The sequence below is a fragment of the Buteo buteo genome, chromosome 7 (genome assembly GCF_964188355.1).
Source record: "Buteo buteo chromosome 7, bButBut1.hap1.1, whole genome shotgun sequence".
Classification (NCBI taxonomy): Eukaryota; Metazoa; Chordata; class Aves; order Accipitriformes; family Accipitridae; genus Buteo; species Buteo buteo.
In genome coordinates this window covers 33,128,151-33,147,089 of record NC_134177.1, presented here as the reverse complement: position 1 = coordinate 33,147,089, position 18,939 = coordinate 33,128,151, and the positions used below count along the sequence as shown (strand labels likewise).

The following is an 18,939-nucleotide window of genomic DNA, read 5'->3' as shown; positions in this document are numbered from 1 at the left end:
GTAAAACTCGGGGAGGGGGGAAGGTTAGCAGGTTTTATTTTTTTAAACATGGCTGCAAGCTCATTAGAGGATTGAGGACATGTAGCTTGAAGTATGAAAGCAGTGTGGGGGTGTACATGCCTGGATAAGCTACCAGTCTTCACAGAGCCACTAGTGGTAGGGCTTCCATGTTTAAATGTGCTGTAGACAGAGGTGGGAACTGGAAGAGGGGTTAAAAGGAGTGAGGTAAGAGGGCCTATGGATTCCACGTGAGGAGGTGAGGGGTCTAGTCTGTGCTTACAGGTTCTCTGTTGGTGGTTGTGGCTTCATTTACCTTCTGATTTCCCAGGACTGAGAGCAAAGCACAGCAGATTCTGAGGTGTGTTGCTCATCCTTCCTGGGCTAAAGCCAAGGCTGCTTCCAGATCCCTTCCAGAATAGGGGAGTGCTGGATGTGGCCTGCAGGTCCTCGATGCTTGTATTGAACATCTCCCCAGCCAGAAGTAAAGCTGAAAGGCTCAGTGAACGTTCTGATTGTTACTGAAAATGAGTGGACCTACTCCAGAGGGAGCCACTGATGTAGTATGACTTCAAACATGTCCCTCATCTTAAAAATGCCATCAAGGTCCCTTGGTAGAAACTCATTATAAAGCCCACCTGCCTGGAGTGCCACACACTTGGACAGCAGTTTTGGCAGCATGACTATAGAGAGGAATAAGGCCTAGCCCTCTATAAAGGGCTAAAAAGGGCTTTGTACTGATGTGGGAGGAGACAGCAAGATTACTGTGGTGTAAAGCTGCTGCTTGTTTCACTGCTGTACATATGTCTGTCATTAGTTATTTGACCTCTGCTGAGTGACAGCTGTCATCTTCAGGCTGTCAGTGCCTGCTGGAGCAGGCTTTATTTGTGATAGGAGTCCTTAAGCACTTTTGTTAATACAGCCTCTTGCAGTATTTAGGAATTAGTCAGGTCTGTTCTGCAGCCAATGTATTCAGCATTGTCTTAGCATCATCATTTGCTTGTTATTAATACTGAATTAATACAACTGATATTAATATATTAAATATACTAATGCTACTGGTCAGCAAGGTAATGGTTTGGTAGCACTTTGTTACAGATGGTATTTACACTTGGGAAACAATATGAATCATGTCCTGCTTCCAGTAAATACGGCAATGCGGCATCGCCATCTCTCTGCACCCATGTTGGATCTGAGCAATTGAACTTCATACCTCCAGTGGCTGGAAAACCTCCCTGGAAGCACTTGCCACCTGTGACTGTCTAACAGTTGTGTCATCGGTCTGGGGGAACAGCCGCTGCCTGGGGTGGGCCGGTGTGGGTGTTTCAGTGTGTGCTGACTGGGAGAAGAATTGAGTGAGTGGGTCTGCAGCAGGCACAGCGGAGATTTCTGTGCGTGCCAATCTGTTCAGTGAACCTGTGAGGTAGCTGGGAGACATTTTCAATGTGGTCCGTAGCGCTTGCAGAGGAACATAGCAAAGAAACTTATATTAAATATGAAAGCTGTTCAAGGAGTGTGTAGGTTTGCAAGTTCTCTGGCACAAAAATGCAAATTCTGGCTGTTTTTTAAGGAAGCAGATCCCTTCCCTCTGTTGGGGATCAGACCAGAGCCAATAGCTCTGGTCGGGTGGGGTGTCGGTGTTAGCAGGAGATGTGCTGGTCTCTGCACATCAGCCTCAAAGGTTTCATTGGGCCACTGCCCATCAGAGCTGCGTTCCATCCAGCTGCCTTGTCAAACGATGGAGAACTACAACAAAAAAATGGGAGGGGTGTTCAAAAATTTGCTCTTGGTGGTACTTGTATTCATTCTGATCTTTGAAAGAGTGGGGTGAATCCCTGCTTCTTAGCAGGAGGTGGGCAGTATTAAGCAGGACCATGTGGCCCTGTGGAAGCTTTTGGAGGTTCCCTTTGCAGGCTGGGTTCCTTTTGCTCACCTGGCACAGCTCTGCTTCGGACTGTGATGCCACAGAAGCTGCTGGAGGTGGTGGGGTGGTGCCAGGCTTGGCTGGTGGGGAGCTGCACCCTGCTACGCTGCTGAACCGGGGCGATTCACCTCATCCTGCCGCAGGTGTGTGTGTTTGGTGGGGTGAGTTTCTTTGAGCCACCCCACTCGGCTCCACAAGCTCTCCCTGGGGACTGTAAAACCAGCGTGTCAGCTGCTCAGCGGCCATCACCGTTGCATGCCCACGTTGTCCCCTGGGCTGCTGGCTGGCGGCCTGCCCCTTGGTTGGCAGCACCTGAGAGGCAAACCAGAGCTGGGTTTTTTTTTCCTCTTTCCTCCCCAATGTTGCAAAAACCAGCAGAAACTTTTCTCTTGCGGGTGTGAGGTGAGCACGGTGCTTAAAGCTTCCCTGGCAACCCAAAAGCCCTGTGCCTTGGCCAGGCACAGGACTCCAGGGTGCAGGGGGGGAACCTGCTGCCCCTCGCTGCCTGTCCGTCGCATGTTGCACGCGTGGCCCCGAGCTCTGCCAAACCCTGTTTGTTCAGGGCCATTCGGGTCCCCACCTCCAGCTCAAAGGCAGGGCCTCCTCCGGGCTGCTTGGAGGAAGGTACTTGCAAACCCGTTCTCCCCTCCTCCTCCTCTCCCCAAGCTCTACCCCTCTTGCGCAGGGAGCCTGGTGTTTCCCCAGATCGACTGCTGGGTTAGCGTGACGGGGTGGCACTTGTCGCTCTCTCCCCACCCGAGGAGAAGCAGGTGAAGAGCGGCGGTAGGGCGGGTGGGAGGACCCCTTTGCCCCGTGCCGTGCTGGCGCTCGGATCTGGCGCCGTGGGAGGAACAAGCGCGGCCGGAGCCCTAGCAGCAGGTACGGTAGAAAAAGCTGCAGGTTTGGGGATCTCACTGGAAGCTGCGGGAGCAGGGCAGGATGCGGCAGACCCCTGTGCCTTCATCCAGCTCCCCGGCACCGGCCTGGCCTTGCCACTGCTTCCCCGCCACGCTCTCCCTCCCCAGCTCCGAAGCAGGGCTTGAAGGTGCCTGTTTCTTGGGCTGTCGTGGAGGTCGGCTGAGGTTTTTATCACCGTCTGGTGGGAGCGATGACCAGATGCTGCACCCAAAGGAACTCTGCTGCCAGGTGCTCCAGAGAGCTAGGTCCAGACTTGCTTGCTCAGAAGAGATGCGTGCCCATGTGCTCCAGCTGTCAAAAGGACTTCTGGGCGTGATGGAGGCTTTTCAGGGGGTAGGTCAGCCCAGAGCTTTACAGGACATGGGTGTGTTTCCTCAGGGAGATTCTGCACTTGGCAAGTATTGCCCCAACCCTCCCGGCTAGTCTGACCGGGGCTTTGAAAGGTCACAGGACCCAAACCTAGCAAAACTTGGTGCTGACTAGCAACCCCCTTGACTTGGTAGGAGATGCAAAGGGTATAAGTGAAGCTAGAATTTGGCCCAAGGTGTGGAAGTTTAGACGGGGTTGGCCGAAGGTGCCTGGGGGGCTGAGGTGCTGGAAGGCAATTGGGTGGAGGTTGGTACCTGCGCTTCTGCCCGGCTCAGCAGGGCTCTGCCCTGATTCCTGAGCACATTCCTGGTTTTCCAGGCCCGCAGCACATCCTCCCAGCATGACTGACTTCATGTTCACTGCTATCTCAGGTGTGTCTTCATCTTGTCGTGCGGGTTTCTTGCTGGTTGCCTCATGTGGTTTACCTGGTGGGTTGTCACAGCATGGTCGCAGGGCCATTTTTCCCAGGAGGGACTTGGCGTTTTCCAGGAGCCCAGCTGGGGACATTTTGGGTGGTGCAACATTCAGAAGCTCGGGCTTTTCATGGCACCTTGACATCTCTTCACGGTCCCAGCACGTTTTATCTCCACACTAAGTAGTCCTTACTGTAGGAGCAAGAGGCCCAGCCTGTTCCCATCACTTCCTTGCTTCGAGGAATGAGTTTCTAATGCTTTTAAGTGGAGTTAGTAGATGTCTTCCTCCTGCTCCACGGATGCTCAGAAGAAACTCTTGTATCAGAAGAGCTCTGCTGGTGCAGGTTGTCAATGGTTTCTGCAAAGGGAGGCTTTGTCCACCTTGCTTTTGGCCAGGAGCACGTGGGGATTTGAGAAACTGAGGCTGGCTGGCATTTCTTCTTTTACACCACCTGTCTTGAAAGTAATGATGAAGAGCCACCTCATTTCTGAGGAGCAACCTGACATCATTAGAAAGGCCAACTCCATCTCCTTGCTGTTTAGCAACGAACTCAGAGCCACAGTGCAGAAGGCCGTAGCTGTGGGCACGTTGTGTGATGGTGGAAATGAATTGAGCCAGTCCCCTTCAAAGATTTGGAGAAATGGGAATGCATTTACCCCAGTCTGTTACTGACAGAGCTGGTTCCCCTGGCTAACGTGTAGTCCTCACTGTTGGCAGTGCTGCTGGTAGCTTTTATCCAGCATCCTTGGAGTGCACCACCAAGTCAGCTGAAACACAAACATCTGACTCAAGGAGCACAAAACTGAACCAGCAGCTCTTGCTCCTGATAAGTAACGGTCTTCATGATAACAAAATATGTTAATGAAGGACACATGGAGATTCCCAGGCTCCTTTGTGGAGGATGCACTGGAAGAGAACAACTTTTTCCTTTTGCTCCATGTGCAATGTCCTCCCTGCCAGGCTGCTGTTGATGCTGTTGTGACACCTTCCTGGTCCCCCCACCTCTGAAGAAGGCAGCTTTCTGGCTCATTATTCAACTTCCATGTGTCTCAGCCAGTGTCAGCCATTGCATGAGGTTCCCATCTCCTACCTTGGCTTCTTGAGGTGTTTCCAGTTCCAAAACTGAGAGCTGGGGGAGCTCAGTTTGCGATGTCTTTTGGACTTAGAGTGCTTGGGCATGGACTGGACCTGGTTTCTGGGGTGGAGAGGGGGTCCCTGGCTTCTCCATCATGGGGTCATGCGTGCTGGTGGCCATGCCTTCGAGCTGGGTCACCGCATGGAGAGGGTGGTGGAGAGTCCTTCCCCACAGTGACAGAGCCAACAGTTGAGAAAAGGTGCAAGGGTGGGTGGTTCCTCGCCATGTCTTTGGCCTTATTGGTAGAAGAGAGGGGCCCTTGAAGGGGGTCTAGGTGGTGGTGTGAAGGGAGGACACTGCACAAGGCCACTGACCACTCATATCTCCTTGTTTTCCACCTGGAAGCATTCCCTATGGTAGGCAGAGCAGGGTCTCAGGTCTCACCATATGTGGGCAGGAGCTGAGGGGCTGGCAGCGAAGGAAGCGAGGCCACATTGCCAGTGCTGGGGCTCCAGCACTGCCGGAAGGGGTGGTGGGGCTGGGGGGTGTCCATGCACTGCGGGTGGGCGCCAGTTGCCTGGGTCTGCTTCTCAGCACCAGGAGGAGGGGGCATGAAGGTTTGCCATGCAGCAGAGGAGGGGCATGAAGGTTTGCCATGCAGCAGAGGAGGACCATGGATGATGCCCACTGCAGCCTGGTGGGGCAGGATGGCAGAGGCACTCACTATGGCAGTCTGAGTGAGGAAGCCATCGAAATCCCCCAGGTAGGTGGCTGCAGTCTGTCCCCCTCGCAGCTGAGCTGCCTGGGGAATCGCTGCTCTCATCGCCCCATATGCCTTACTTACTTCCTGTATTGGTTTTATGTGGCAAGGTTTTGGTAGCGGGGGGGGTTACAGGGGTGGCTTCTGTAAGAAGCTGCTGGAAGCTTCCCCTGTGTTCGAGAGAGAGCGAGCCCATACCAGTCGGCTCTGAGACGGACCCGCCGCCGGCCAAGGCCGAGCCAACCAGCGATAGTGGTAATGCCTCTGTGATAACATTTTTAAGAAGGAAAAAAGTTGGGAGAGTGAGAAACAGCCGCCGGAGAGAGGAGTGAGAACATGTAAGAGAAACAAGCCTGCAGACACCAAGGTCAGTGAAGAAGGAGGGGGAGGAGATGCTCCAGGCGCCGGAGCGAAGATTCCCCTGCAGCCCATGATGAAGACCCTGGTGAGGCAGGCTGTCCCCCTGCAGTCCAGGGAGGTCCATGGTGGAGCAGATCTCCACCTGCAGCCCGTGGAGGACCCCACGCCAGAGCAGGTGGGTGCCCGAAGGAGGCTGTGACCCCGTGGGAAGCCCGTGCTGGAGCAGGTTCCTGGCAGGACCAGCGGATCTGCAGAGAGGAGCCCACGGAGCAGGTTTTCTGGCAGGACTTGTGACCCCGTGGGGGACCTGCGCTGGAGCAGTGTGCTCCTGAAGGACTGCACACCGTGGAAAGGACCCATGCTGGAGCAGTTCGTGAAGAACTGCAGCCCGTGGGAATGGCCCACTTCTTTGGAGAAGTTTGTGGAGGACTGTCTCCCATGGGTGGGACCCCATGCTGGAGCGGGGGAAGAGTGTGATCAACCCTCACCCTGAGGAGGTGAAGCGGCAGAAAATAACGTGTGATGACCGTAAACCCCATCCCTGTCCCCCTTGTGCTGCTGGGGGGGCTTGGTGGAGAAATCCGGGAGTGAAGTTGTGCCCGGGAAGAAGGGAGGGGTGGTGGGAAGGTGTTCTGAGATTTCATTTTATTTCTCATTACCTTATTCTGGCTGTTTTGTAATAAATTGAGTTAATTTTCCCTAAGCTAAGTCTGTTTTGCCCGTGACGGTAATTAGTGAATGATCTCTCCTGTCCTTATCTCGACCCTCAAGCTTTTTGTTATATTTTTCTCTCCCCTGTCCAGCTGAGGATGGGGGAGTGATAGAACGGCTTTGGTGGGCACCTGGCGTCCAGCCAGGGTCAACCCATCACACTTCCAGCCCAGCGACACAGCCGTGGACCAGAAGAGCACAGACAACGTCTCCAGCGATGGCTGTATGAGGATAGGTGAGGGAGAAAGGCTGGTCTTGGAGGTTGGTTCCTCTCCATCTTGGCGAGAAGGCTGGGGCTGGATGGGGCCCACTGGGTTGAGGAGGATGGGGAAAGCCCCCGGGCTCCATGGCTGGACCTGGCAGCAGCAGGTCCTGCTGACCGCAGCTGATCTGTACAGCACGTCCAGAAGGCATCAGACCTCCTGCAAGCCATGGCAGGCACTGCCCTGCTCGGATGCTCAAGCCTTTACCTTCTGCAAGACAGCTGCCATCCTTAACTCATGTTAATAGGGTCTTCTAGCTTCCTACCTCCCACGCTAGAAATACCCAAGCGAGGTGGCTGGCAGCCCCTTCCAGACCAAGCATGTCCTTCCCTCGATTCCTTGTTTTAATCACAACACCCAGCCCCATGAGAGCACCAAGTCCTGCAGGAGAGGGACACACAGGACAGGGACGGCTTGGGGATCTGCTGCCCTTCCTGGCCGTGGGGTGGGCACGAGCTCACTTTCCTTGCCACAGACTTTGTCCTGGCGTGGGAAACTGTTCCCTGGGAGCTGAGTGGGCAGCAGGACAGCCGCAAGAACAGGGACTTGCAGGAGAGATCTGCCACCATCCACAGGACCTGGCGGAAGAAGTTTCGGGATGAGCTTCATGCTGCTGGAATCCACATGGAAAAGGTACCTGGGGAACTGACCTCGAACTTCTACCCCCCTGTGATAACTGCAGCCTTGCTCTGTGAATTGGGCAGAGGGATGCCACGCTGTGGGGGCCCTCGCACGGGAGGGGAACCCAGGCAGCCGAGCTAGAGCACGGGGTGGGATATGCTTGTGCTCTTCTCCACTGGATCAGCTCTGCCAGGCTGATCCACACCAGCGTGGAATCACCACAGTGCCTCCTGTGGGGACTGTACGGGTGCCAGCAGCCTCATGTCTGCTGGGGTCCTCTTGTCCCAACAGCACGTGACCCGCATGGAGAAGAAGGTGGTGCACTACCTGCTGCTGAGTGAGCCCTGGAGTGTGCTCTGCTACTACGCTGAGGAGTTCCAGCTCCGTGTGCCACTGCAGGTGAGGGGCTGCGGTGCCCAAGCATACTGGGGATGGTGCCCCCAGTGCTCCCAGGTATCCCACTCTGGGTGACAGGCTGGGCAGGTGCTTGCTGTGGGTCTCTGATGCCTCCTTGCTTTCCAGTGTACCCAGCAGTCCCCTGTCACCAGTCCTGTCCCATGCACAGTTATGGGATCCCACCTCATTCCCCTTCTGAACTTCTCCTCCAGCGCCCCATCCCCTCCTTCCCCGGCCCTCGAAGAGCAGGCTCCTGCGTTCGGCACAGCCCAGGCGCTATTCCTCCCCAGCTTGGCTGCCATCTTGATCCCGCTCCCTCCTCCTGAGATGTTTCCACTCTCCATGCAGGCACTGCCCAGACAGACCTCCAACTGGTTGGCCAACGTGCTGCAGCGGCTGGGCATCCCCAACCTGATGGCCCAGGAGGTTCCCAACCTGCGGCTGGACTACTACACATGCCCCTTCAAGGCCAACAAGCTGCACTGGTGAGCACCCCAGGAGGGCCCGTGTCGGGAGGTGGTCCCCATCTGGCGGGCACGGCAGGGACGGGGTGCCACACTCCCCTCCCAAGCACCAGGCTCTGCTGAGCTGCTCCTCCACACCCTTCCAGGTTCCTGGGGAGCAATGAGCAGGACACCTTCTTCTTCACCACCCAGTGGCACCAAATTGTGAGCACTGGGGCCACTACGGCTTCTCTTCCCCCGTCCCGGGTAGGCTGTGGGGTCTGGGGAAGAAGTGCTGTGAGTGGGTGTGTTGTCATGGTCTCAAAGGTCCCAGACTGGGTTGCTGTGTGCTAATAACTCCAGGGGGGATTAAAAGGCTTGGATGGAAACCCTCCTCCTGCCATTCAGCATCTGGGAATCAGGCTTGGAGCTGGTAGCAGAAAAGCCGACTGGTGGTGGGGACCCTTCTCCCCATCGCGGGGGATGGCTGCATCTCCCCCTCACCTCTCCCGGTGTTGCCCTGGCAGATCTACGAGATCCTGGCCAAAACACAGTACGACCACTCCGGGGAGCAGGAGGGAGGGTGGGCCGGCTGCCGAGCGAGAATGTCTTCGCTGCTGCCTTCCCGCTGCACGAGGCAAGACCCTGCCATGCCCCAGGGAGCCGTGCTGACCAGCTGGCCGTGCACCCCTGGCCAGCCCCTCGCCCACCCCCTGCCTCTCCCTGCAGGGTCCCTACAAGCTCTGGCCAGGGGAGCTGGCTGCCGGCAGCCTCAGCCAGCGCCAAGTCCTCTTCCAGTACTGGGCCAGCTGAGGGAAGTGGAGCAAGTACCAGCCGCTGGATCATGTCCGCAGGTACTTTGGGGAGAAGGTTGCTTTCTACCTCGCCTGGCTGGGTGAGTCCTGCCTGCTCCAGAGCAGCCCTCGGCTCTCCCAGGGAATGGCTCCCTCGGCCTCTTGGTGCGGGGTAAGGGGCTGTGGGCAGCAGCTCCTGGCTGCTCTGGGATGCAGATGCAGGTCTGACCTGGAATGCTCTCTGTTTCAAGGGCAGTGAGTGGTGGCACCACAAGCTGTCGTGGTTTAACCCCAGCCAGCAACTAAGCACCACGCAGCCGCTCACTCACTCCCCCCCCATCCAGTGGGATGGGGGAGAAAATCAGGAAAAGAAGTAAAACTCCTGGGTTGAGATAAGAACAGTTTAATAGAACAGAAAAGAAGAAACTAATAATGATAATGATCACACTAATAAAATGACAACAGTAGTAATAAAAGGATTGGCATGTACAAATGATGCGCAGGGCAATTGCTCACCACCCGCCGACCGACACCCAGCCAGTCCCCGAGCGGCGAATCCCTGCCCCCCCCTTCCCAGTTCCTAAACTAGATGTGACGTCCCATGGTATGGAATACACCGTTGGCCAGTTTGGGTCAGGTGCCCTGGCTGGGCATGAGAAGCTGAAAAATCCTTGACTATAGTCTAAACACTACTGAGCAACAACTGAAAACATCAGTGTTATCAACATTCTTCGCATACTGAACTCAAAACATAGCACCGTACCTGCTACTAGGAAGACAGTTAACTCCATCCCAGCTGAAACCAGGACACAAGCTATGCCCCATGTGTCCTAAAAGGACTAGGTAGAGCCTGACGGGTACTTTGCAGCCCCGGGTCCATGCTCAGGTCCTCCAAACCCTGTGTGGTTTTAGGCTGGTGCTATGCTGCACTTGGGCAGGTGTCATCCTTGGTGGCTTGAGCCGCTCTTGGCTTGGTGGCCATGATGGAGGCCTGCAGAACTCATGCTCCCCATCCCTGCTGTCTCCAGGCTTCTACACAGGATGGCTTTTGCCTGCCGTGGTGGTGGGGACGGTGGTGTTCATTGCTGGCATTTTCCTGATGATCAATGACGTACCTTCGTAAGTGCCCCGACCTCCCCACTCGCAACCTTCCCTGGGGCCATGCTCCCTTCGCACCTGGGGCGGTGGGGAGGAGGGTGGGGGGTGCCTGCACCCCTGAATGTGCTGGTGCTGGCTGGTTGCTGGGGCTCGACCGCAGCACTTGGTGCAAAACTGCCAGTGAATGGTCCAACGGGGAGCAGTGGGAAAGGCTAAGCCCTGACAGGCTGCTGGTGCTCCTTCCTTGCCCGTAGGCAGATCTGTGTGAGCGAAGAGCAGTACTGGATGTGTCCCCTCTGCAAGACCTGTCCCTACTGGCAGCTCTCCAAAATCTGCAGGAATTTCATGGTGAGGTCCTGGAGGGCAGCTCAAGGCCAGGGTGGAGATCTCCACCCCAGCGTTAGCCTGTGCTGTCCCAGTCTGCCTCCTGCCCTTGCTCCCTACTACCCCGGAGCTTCCTCTCCCACCCATCTTCCCACTCCTCCCTCCCTGGCGAAGGCTCCCAGGTGGCCCCTTCTACCTTTCTTCCCTGCCTGCCCCATGGCTTGGGCACACCGAGGACCATGGCAGCTGTGCAGAGGGCAGCCCCCCGCTGCCCTGCCTGGTCTCCTGCCTGTCCCTCAGCCCCACTCTGCCCACAGGCAGGACGGCTCTTTGACCATGGCGGGACCCTCTTCTTCAGCACCTTCGTGGCTGTGGGCAGTGCTGTTCCTGGAGTTCTGGAAGCGGACCAATACGTCCCTGGCTCACCACTGGGACTGCTCTGAGTTTGAGGACATCGAGGTGGGTCTGGCCCTCTGCAGCACCTTCCAAAATTGCATGGACCAAAGCCACCGGGCACCCCTGATGCCTTTCCTCCTCTTTCTGAGGAACGCCTGCGGCCCCAGTTCGCAGCCATGGCTCCTATGACAATAATAAACCCTGTAATGGGGGCAGACGAGCCATATTTCCCGAAGCGCAGACGCCTCCACAGGATTTTGGCTGCTTCAGTGGTCATTACAATGATGGTAAGATAGCAGGGGCTGGAGCAGCATCTGCCCAGCGTCTGTCCCAGGGCAGCGGGATGTGGTGCGATGGGATCAGTTTGGGGTAAGAGAGCATGGGTTAAGCTGAGGATGAACATGGGTGTCCCTGGTCCATGTTGGAACCTGTGGCTCTCCACCAGCTCAGCCTGCACCCCGCTGCACCCAGGCTTGGCTGCCTGCCCTGGAGCTCCCCTGGGACTTGTAGTGCCCTGGATTAATGGTGGAGTTTTCCCTCCCGACACAAGCTGCTCATACCCCACGTGCTCTGTTTGCAGATTGCCATGGTGGTGATGTTCATGGTCTCCATTTTCCTCTACTGAGCAGTGGTCGCCATCCTTCTCTCCAGCTCGGGGTACTTCTGGTCTGTGGCTTTGGTAAGAGGTGGCTAGAGCCACTCTCAGACCTGTTTCACTTGCTGGGCTTGCTCACCACCCTCTGTGCTCTGCATGTGGCTTCTCCCTGCAGGCATCCCGCATCGCCAGCATCACCGGCTCAGTGGTGAACCTCATCTTCATCCTAATCCTCTCCAAGATCTATATTTCCCTGGCTCATTTCCTCACCAAGTGGGGTAAGCTGGCAAGGGCCCTGCAAGTCAGATGGTGATGGGAAGGAGTGGTGAGTAAGGGCAGAGCACCAAACACAGTGAGCTTGCTGCTGGGACACGAGCTCCATCCACAGCCTTGGAGGGAAGGCTGGCTGACACTCAAGAGGGTGATGGCTATGGAGGAGAGGAGAACTGGGAAAATAAGACCTTCACTGAAAAGTGTTTTGACAACAGAAAAAAAAAAAAAAGTGTTAGGTTTAACTTCTGCTCAAGCTTTTCTGGGGGATTTCAATGAAAATATTCAAGCTGACTTTTGAGGTCTGGGGGAGAAAAGCATGTGGGATATTTTTGTTGTATTTAATGAGACACAAAGCCTGTTTGTACTGAGTGGAGAGGAGGAAGATTATTTTTCGGTGCAAAGCAGATGGATGTCTCCAGACACTGAACAAGTGGCAGGTGCCTTCACGGGTACCACAGCAGGTTTGGGGACCCTGTGCTGTGGGGGCTGATTAGAGTGAAGTGATGTGGGGTAACTTTGGCTATGATGTGGAAGAGCATCCTGGAGCAGTGTAGGGCCATGTCCCTGTGCTTCCCCCTGGCAGAGATGCAGCGCACCCAGACCAAGTATGAGGATGCCTTCACTTTCAAAGTGTTTGTCTTCCAGTTTGTCACCTTCTACTCCTCTCCCGCTTACATCGCCTTCTTCAAGGGCAAGTAAGGACATTGGGAGGAGCAGGGGGTCTCCCCCATCTCCTGCAGCACCCCAGGCCTCCAGGCTTTGCATGGCTGAAGGACGGGGAAGTGCTGCTGCCATCATGGGCAAGGAGCACTGTGGCAGGCAGGGACGGTCCCATCAGAGAGTGGGGGCCTTCACAGGGCCACGGGACGCCTGGTAATGAGGGCAGTGCCAGCCTGCTGTGGGCTAACTGGTGCAGGTGGTCCCAGTCTGGGACTGGGGGACCCTTTCCATCAGAGGCACCCACTGCCAGCCCTTTTGTACCCCTTGGTGAGGGAGAAGAGGGCTCTGGGTGAACCAGAAAAAGCCCTTCCTTCCCTGGGGCCGCTCCAGATGCATCCCCGGACTCAGCGCCTGGGGTCCCAGCTCATGGCTTTGCTGTGGCTCCTGCAGGTTCATTGGCTTCCCTGGGAACTACCTGAGCTTTCTGGGGGTCTGCAACGAGGAGGTGAGTGCTGGGCGGGAGAGACACCGAGCCGGCCGCCCCAGCCGGTGCGTGCTGCAGGGATGCCTTCCTGTGCTCAGGGTTCTCCCATCCCTGTGTGCCGGACCCAGCAGGCTGAGGGCCCCTTTCTCCCTGCAGTGCAGCCCAGGTGGGTGCTTCACCGAGCTGGTGCAGAAGCTGCTGGTCATCATGGTGGGGAAGCAGATCATCAACAATGTGCAGGAGGTGGCCATCCCATGAGTACGCTGGGGCTTGCCAGGCTTCAGGGCTCTACCGAGGGGTTGTTGAGCGGTGCTGGCAGGCTGCAGCGGGAGACACGGCCCCTCTCGTTTCCCCAGAAAGCTGAAGTGCTGCTGGCACAAGCACAAGCTCCTCTCCCCCAAGAAAGCAGGCAAGGAGGGGGAGTCGGTCCTGGTGGAGCAGGTGCCCTGGGTGATGGACCACCAGCTGCTGGTGTTCGAGGGGCTGTTTGACGAGTACCTGGAGATGGGTAGGGACCAGCCTTGGGTTGGGGAGGGCTGAAGCGCTGGGAGAGAGAAAGCCGGCGGGGAAAGGCAGGAGCTGCAGGAGCTCCCTGGAGGAAGGGACCAGCTGCGGGAGCTTTTGCCCTGAGCAGCCTGCAGGTGCTGGAGGGAGAACAGCTGCCCTGCTCCCCACAGGATAGGGCTGGGAGATGCCACAGCTGCTGCTGCCATCTCTCAACCTCCTCCTCCTCTTCCTCCCAGTCCTGCAGTTCAGTTTCATCACCATCTTTGTGGCAGCCTGTCCCCTGGCACCCCTTTTTGCCTTGCTCAACAACTGGGTGGAGATCAGCCTGTATGCTCACAAGTTTGTCTGTCACTACCGGCGGCCTGTGGCCGAGCGGGCACAGGGCATCGGCATCGGGTTCTCCATCCTGGAGGCCATCGCTCACCTGGCCATCATCAGCAACGTATGCTGGGTGGGCAGACAGGTGGTGAGGGGGCTGCAAGCAGAGTAGGGGAATTAGGGGGGGAAAACTCGTTTGGCCACTGCAGGACGCTGAGTGACGAGGGGAGCTGCAGCGCCTGGAGTGGGTCGACCTTTGCAGAAGGCACAGCTCCAGTCACGGGCAGTGGGAAACTGTCACCATCTGGGGCATGTGGCCCTGCTTGGGTTTAACCGAGGGGTGAGAGCAGGACACAGCGGCCACGAGCAGCTTGCTCCTAAGACCAAGCAGCTTTCATGTCTGGTTTGTCAGGCTGGGGGCAAAGAGAGGCAGAAAGCCACCTCAGGAGCACAGGGTGTGGAGAAGGTCCTGCCAGTGGCGATGGGGTGTCCCCCAGCTGCAGGACCTGCTGCAGCACATCTCCCTGCTCCCAGGCCTTCCTCATCGCCTTCACCTCCGATTTCCTGCCCCAAGTGTACTGCAAGTATGTCCATGACAGCAGCCTGCACGGCTCTGTGAACTTCACCTTGGCATATGCACCATGGGACTTTGTCCTGCAGAGTAACACCACGTGCAGGTGAGAACCCCCCTCCCGCCTCGTCTGGCTCCTCTCCTCGTTTGCTTATGCTTGGATTTGGTTTTCTCTGCCACCACCACAGCAATTGTTTTGTTTAGCACAGTGGCCTTTAGCCAGGTCCAGGTTGTCCACCCACTTAGTCCTGAGACCCTTGGGGCCCTCGCTCGTCCCAGGGCTGAGCATGCGCCGAATGTGCCCGTGTGTGGGGCAGTTGGGGGGTGGGGAGTCGCTTGTCCAGCCTGGTCCTGGGGCTGAAGCAAAAGCTCCCTGGTCGTGGAGGGAGGTGCTTTTGCAAAGAACAAAGTCCCCCAGGGCTGGGCTACCTGCAGCCGCCTGGGTCCTGGCTGAGGCTGGCCCAGGGCTAGCACACCCGGCTGGGAGCCGTGATCAAAGAGCACCGGCAGCAATGCGCAATGGTGACACCCGCCAAGAAAGGGACAGAGGCAGCAACAACTGCACTTTGGTCCCACAGATACAGAGCGTTTAGGGACCGGGATGGCAACTTGACCTTGACTTACTGGCAGCTGCTGGCTGTACGCTTGGGCTTCATCATCGTGTTTGAGGTAGCAGCTGCCGAGCCCTGCAGGGTGGCCCAGGGCACAGTGCTTGGGCGGGGGGTGAGGACCTGCCACCTTGGCGAACCTGCGCGTCCCCGCTCACTTCTAGCGTGTGGTTTTCTTTATCAGACATGTGATTGCGTGGCTGGTACCTGACATTCCTGAGTCCGTGGAGGTCAAGGTGAAGCGTGAACGGTACCTGGCCAAGGAGGCCCTGGCTGAGAACAAGGTGGGCTGTGGCAGCTCCTCTGCCTCCTCCTTTAAAGCCTTTTTTGCTTTAAACTTGTGCAGAGCCACAGGCAAGCAAGGCGGCAGCTCCTACTAGTGCAAACCTCAGCTCCCTTTTTCTGTGGTTCAGGTCCTTCTGGACAGACGGGAGACAAGCAAGGCCAGCGTCACAGATCTGGCCGCAGGCAGGGACTGGGAAACCGAGCAGTTCGCCAGCAGCTGGGTGCCGCAGCACGCCCCGAGGCCCGTGGCACGGTTCCAGGACTGAAGGGCTGCTGACCAGCCTGGAGCCGTGGGGCAGCAGGCATGGCTTCCCTGCCCAGCTGGCACACGGGCATTTGGGGACGGCTACTGCTAAAGGCAGGGAGAGACGCAGCTGGTGCTGGGCGTTTGTCCAAGCCAACCGGTATCACTGCAAGGTAACTCCACCGCTGTGTAAACTACCTGGCACGGAGCCAATTAAAGGAGGCTGGCCACACCACATCCCTGGGCCGTGCTCGGCTAGTGCAGGGCAGCGCCTGCCCACAGCAACCGCACCGCTGGTCAGTGCAACTGCAGCTCCACTTGCCACTCGGGGCGAGCGAAGGTAGGGCTACAGCCTCCTGCACCGGCTCCTGCCCCTCCTGCCTCCACCTGTGCTGGAAGTAACCACAGCTGGAGGGTTTGCTCCTGCCAGCACCAGCAGGTACAGCGGGAACGGCTGAGCTGCTGGTGGGAGGGGGAGAGCTATGGATACAGCGGGTGAACTTGAGAGGCGTGCTGTGACCGTCCAACACGGCAGCCCCTGAGCCAAGCTTCGTCTATCGGAGAGCAGCAGCTTGGCCCCGGCTGGTGGGTGCTGTGCGGCGGTGCCAGTCGCAGAAGGCAGATGGCAGGCTCTGGTTATGGAGGAGGTGAGCAAAAAGACCATGGCTGGTGCCGCCTTCTCCTCCCCTATGCTGGCAGCATCCCTAGAACCACCTCCCTGGGTGCGAGCAGGTCAGTGGCTCTCCGCAAGGAGGGCGCAGCCTCCACCACTGCCCGGTGCTGCTCTCACCTCCTCCCTTGACCCAGCCGCTTGTTGCGCAAGTCTCGCTTCAGCAAGGGCATCGCCGCAGCAGAAGCTCACGCATGCAAGCTACAACTCCTCAAACTGGGCTAAACCCAGCCAAGCAAGGGCTGCCTTGGATCTCAACCCACCAGTAGAAATAATATCCGTGACACTCCAAGCTGTTTCAGGTTTTATTTTAGAATTTATAAAATTCCAGTGTCATCCATACTCATGAGCCTTTTTACATGTTTGCATATAGTCTCCAAATTCCAAAGTTAAGGCCAAGGGATCATTGCTATGGAAACGTACAATATGGAAGATGTCAAAGAGAGGAAATGGACACATGCCACAGTCTGCTGCGGAAGGAGGGTGGTGGGGGGACAGTACTAGGTACAATCACTTCATGACCTTCTTTAGAGTGGAGGGTCGGGCTGTGGGGCACGAGCCTAGATGGTAGTGCCCCAAATGTAACTCAAGCCTAGCTGTGCAACTGGTGAGGGCATGGGGGGGGCGGGGGCATTAAAGAGGAAGAGGGGGGTGATAGGCTCAGTGATGTAGGACAGACCTAAGCTACAGGGGTAATAACCATTTTCTGACAGACGCAGATGGGAAGGTGTCACCCTAGTTCTGCCTGACCCACCCTGTCTCCCGTGCTGGAAGAAAGGCCACCCTGTCCTTCAGGGGCAGCCAGGTGCCCTGCAACGGGCCATTGTCAGCTTCAGTCATTTCTCAAACTTAAGGAGAGCACTGTGAGGTTTTGGTTCAACTTCTGCATAGCAGCCTCTTCCAAGAAGAGCTGGCACGGGAAGGAGAAGCATCAGCATGTCAGGCCTGCCAGACAGAGGGAAAGGCAAGAATGCTGGGCTCAGCCTGCCAGAGTTTTGGGCCTTTGCTCCGAAAGCAGCACTAGAGAAGAGAGGCTAGGGACAAGAGCTGAAGCAGCTGGGATAGAGGAATGGCTCAGACTACAACCTCTGTAGGACTGAGGCAGGGGAAGGAGGGAACACAGAAATCCCACGCTCCTTGCCTCCCTCCACAAAGATGTGGTTTTCCTCTTACTGGCTGGAGGACCTTGGACACAGCCCCCTTTGAGCGAGCCATGGTAGGGCCTAGGTGCAAGCGGCCCAGAGTACAGAGCATGGATCACCCTCTACTACCCATACGATGGAGGCCTCGGGGAGGGCTCAAGGCACCACGCCATCAGCCCCCCAATGCCATCAGAGCAGAAGCCTGGCTCACAACCTATGCAGCTGAAGGCTGTGGCAAGGCTGCACCTACGGCCTTGGGGCTGAGCCCTGTTCTAGCTCAGCAAGCAGTCCTACAGTTCTCTCTGATTCACAGCCTGCCTCATTGTCACCATGCTCAGCTTCCCTCCGGAGGAGCTCCCACAGCCACTGGAGACAAAAGGCTCCTCTTGCTTCTCCTCCACACTTCTGCTCTGGGTGCCAGGGCAAGAGCTGGAACAGCTGCTTACCCACTTATACTGAGAGGCCACCATCATACTGACTTTTGAGGTAGAAAGAAGGCAATAGTAATAGGTAGCCCTACCGCTCATACCTAGATGCTGCAGTGCTAGCAGAGGACTACAGCTTCTCAAGGCTGTGCTTCCCACCAGCTTCTCCTGGGCCATGCCACCGCAGCAACCTTGGCCGACCCAAATCTGTCCCATCCGGTAATATTTTCATGTGCTGGCGCGCCTGCCTGCTCACACTGTTGGCTGTTGGGAAGGGTGAATGAGGGAGCGCGGGGAACTAGGAGCAGGGTCTGTCATCACGCGCTGGAAGACTCGTCAAGCGTGCAGGCTGGGGCTGTGCTTGGTGTGGCGCAGGGGCGCACTCACTACGTGCTGCACTCAGAGGTGTTTACCTGACCAGGGTAGCCATACGTTGTTCTGGTCCCTTCCATCTCTGCTGCCTCTACAGCCTATTGAAGGTTTTGTTCCTTTAAAAAGCAAGTTTCTGACCTTTTAGATTATTTTAAGCTCTCCCCACAGTCAGCTATCAGCATTAAATGAGTTTTTGGCAGTTAAAAGGAAAAAAGTTGATTGCACTCTACAAAGGTAAGGTAAGGCCTGGGATAAACACAAAGGAAAGAGGGCAAACGTTTTGGCTTTAGAAAGTCAAGGAAATTTATTTCCTGAGGTCATGAGACAGGAAGTAGATTCCTAGCCACAGTAAAGGAGGTCTCCTAATGAAGGCGAGAATGCCTAGTAAGACATGCTCAAAAGAGCAGATTGCTCTGCTAGCGCTTGGGAAGCTGCAAATCTTAGCCACTTTGAGTCAATTATGAAGTTTCTAACAAAACCACACACATTTAGTGTTTGAATCTGAGTGGAAGTCTTGTTCCAAAGAGGAAAGAATATCCATCAAGAGATGAGGGTGGGTCCTAGCCACGGTGATAGCTGAGGGGAGCAGGATGGGGTCTAGCACTCCAGACACCATTAGGAGACCTCTTGGGGCAATTGACTTGTGCTCCAGCCGCTGGGTCAGATTTCAGACAGGAAGTATTTGTGGCAGGTTAGTGTCAGGTCAGCGGGCTGGAGGAGTTTCTGCTTCCAGGTCATTATCGTTTGGGTCCCCAGGGAAGAGTCTTGGGGGCCACTTGAGCCCCAAAGCTGGGGAAGTCTTCAGAACTGCTCATATCAGGGGCCTAGAGCAAACAAAAAGGGAACAAGTTAAGCTCCTGCCCTGCGAACCTGCACAGTGCGCCCCTGAGCTAAGCAGCATTTCTGATGTCCCATAAGTAGA

At 56.4% G+C, this 18,939-nt stretch overlaps 2 protein-coding genes across 4 annotated transcripts in view; one reads left to right on the top strand and one right to left on the bottom strand.

Moving 5' to 3' along the window:
- The first annotated feature begins 5,370 nt into the window (after nt 1-5,370).
- Nucleotides 5,371-15,430, top strand: ANO7 (anoctamin 7). The gene is given in 25 exon segments (XM_075033163.1): nt 5,371-5,460; nt 6,697-6,763; nt 7,267-7,424; nt 7,704-7,811; nt 8,157-8,293; nt 8,419-8,476; nt 8,779-8,833; nt 8,836-8,888; nt 8,981-9,146; nt 10,074-10,164; nt 10,398-10,491; nt 10,785-10,834; nt 10,836-10,926; nt 11,013-11,150; nt 11,444-11,542; nt 11,634-11,736; nt 12,315-12,426; nt 12,842-12,896; nt 13,032-13,133; nt 13,236-13,383; nt 13,619-13,824; nt 14,235-14,377; nt 14,850-14,940; nt 15,044-15,163; nt 15,293-15,430. Coding segments are annotated over 25 exon segments (2,673 nt in total).
- Nucleotides 15,431-16,370: 940 nt separating this feature from the next.
- Nucleotides 16,371-18,939, bottom strand: part of HDLBP (high density lipoprotein binding protein) — a 42,216-nt gene continuing 39,647 nt past the window's right edge. For all 3 annotated transcript variants that reach the window (XM_075032322.1, XM_075032323.1, XM_075032324.1), the window contains one exon: nt 16,371-18,841. In XM_075032322.1, coding sequence (XP_074888423.1) covers nt 18,755-18,841 — 87 coding nt within the window. In that variant the 3' untranslated portion in view covers nt 16,371-18,754. The remainder of the gene's footprint in view (nt 18,842-18,939) is intronic.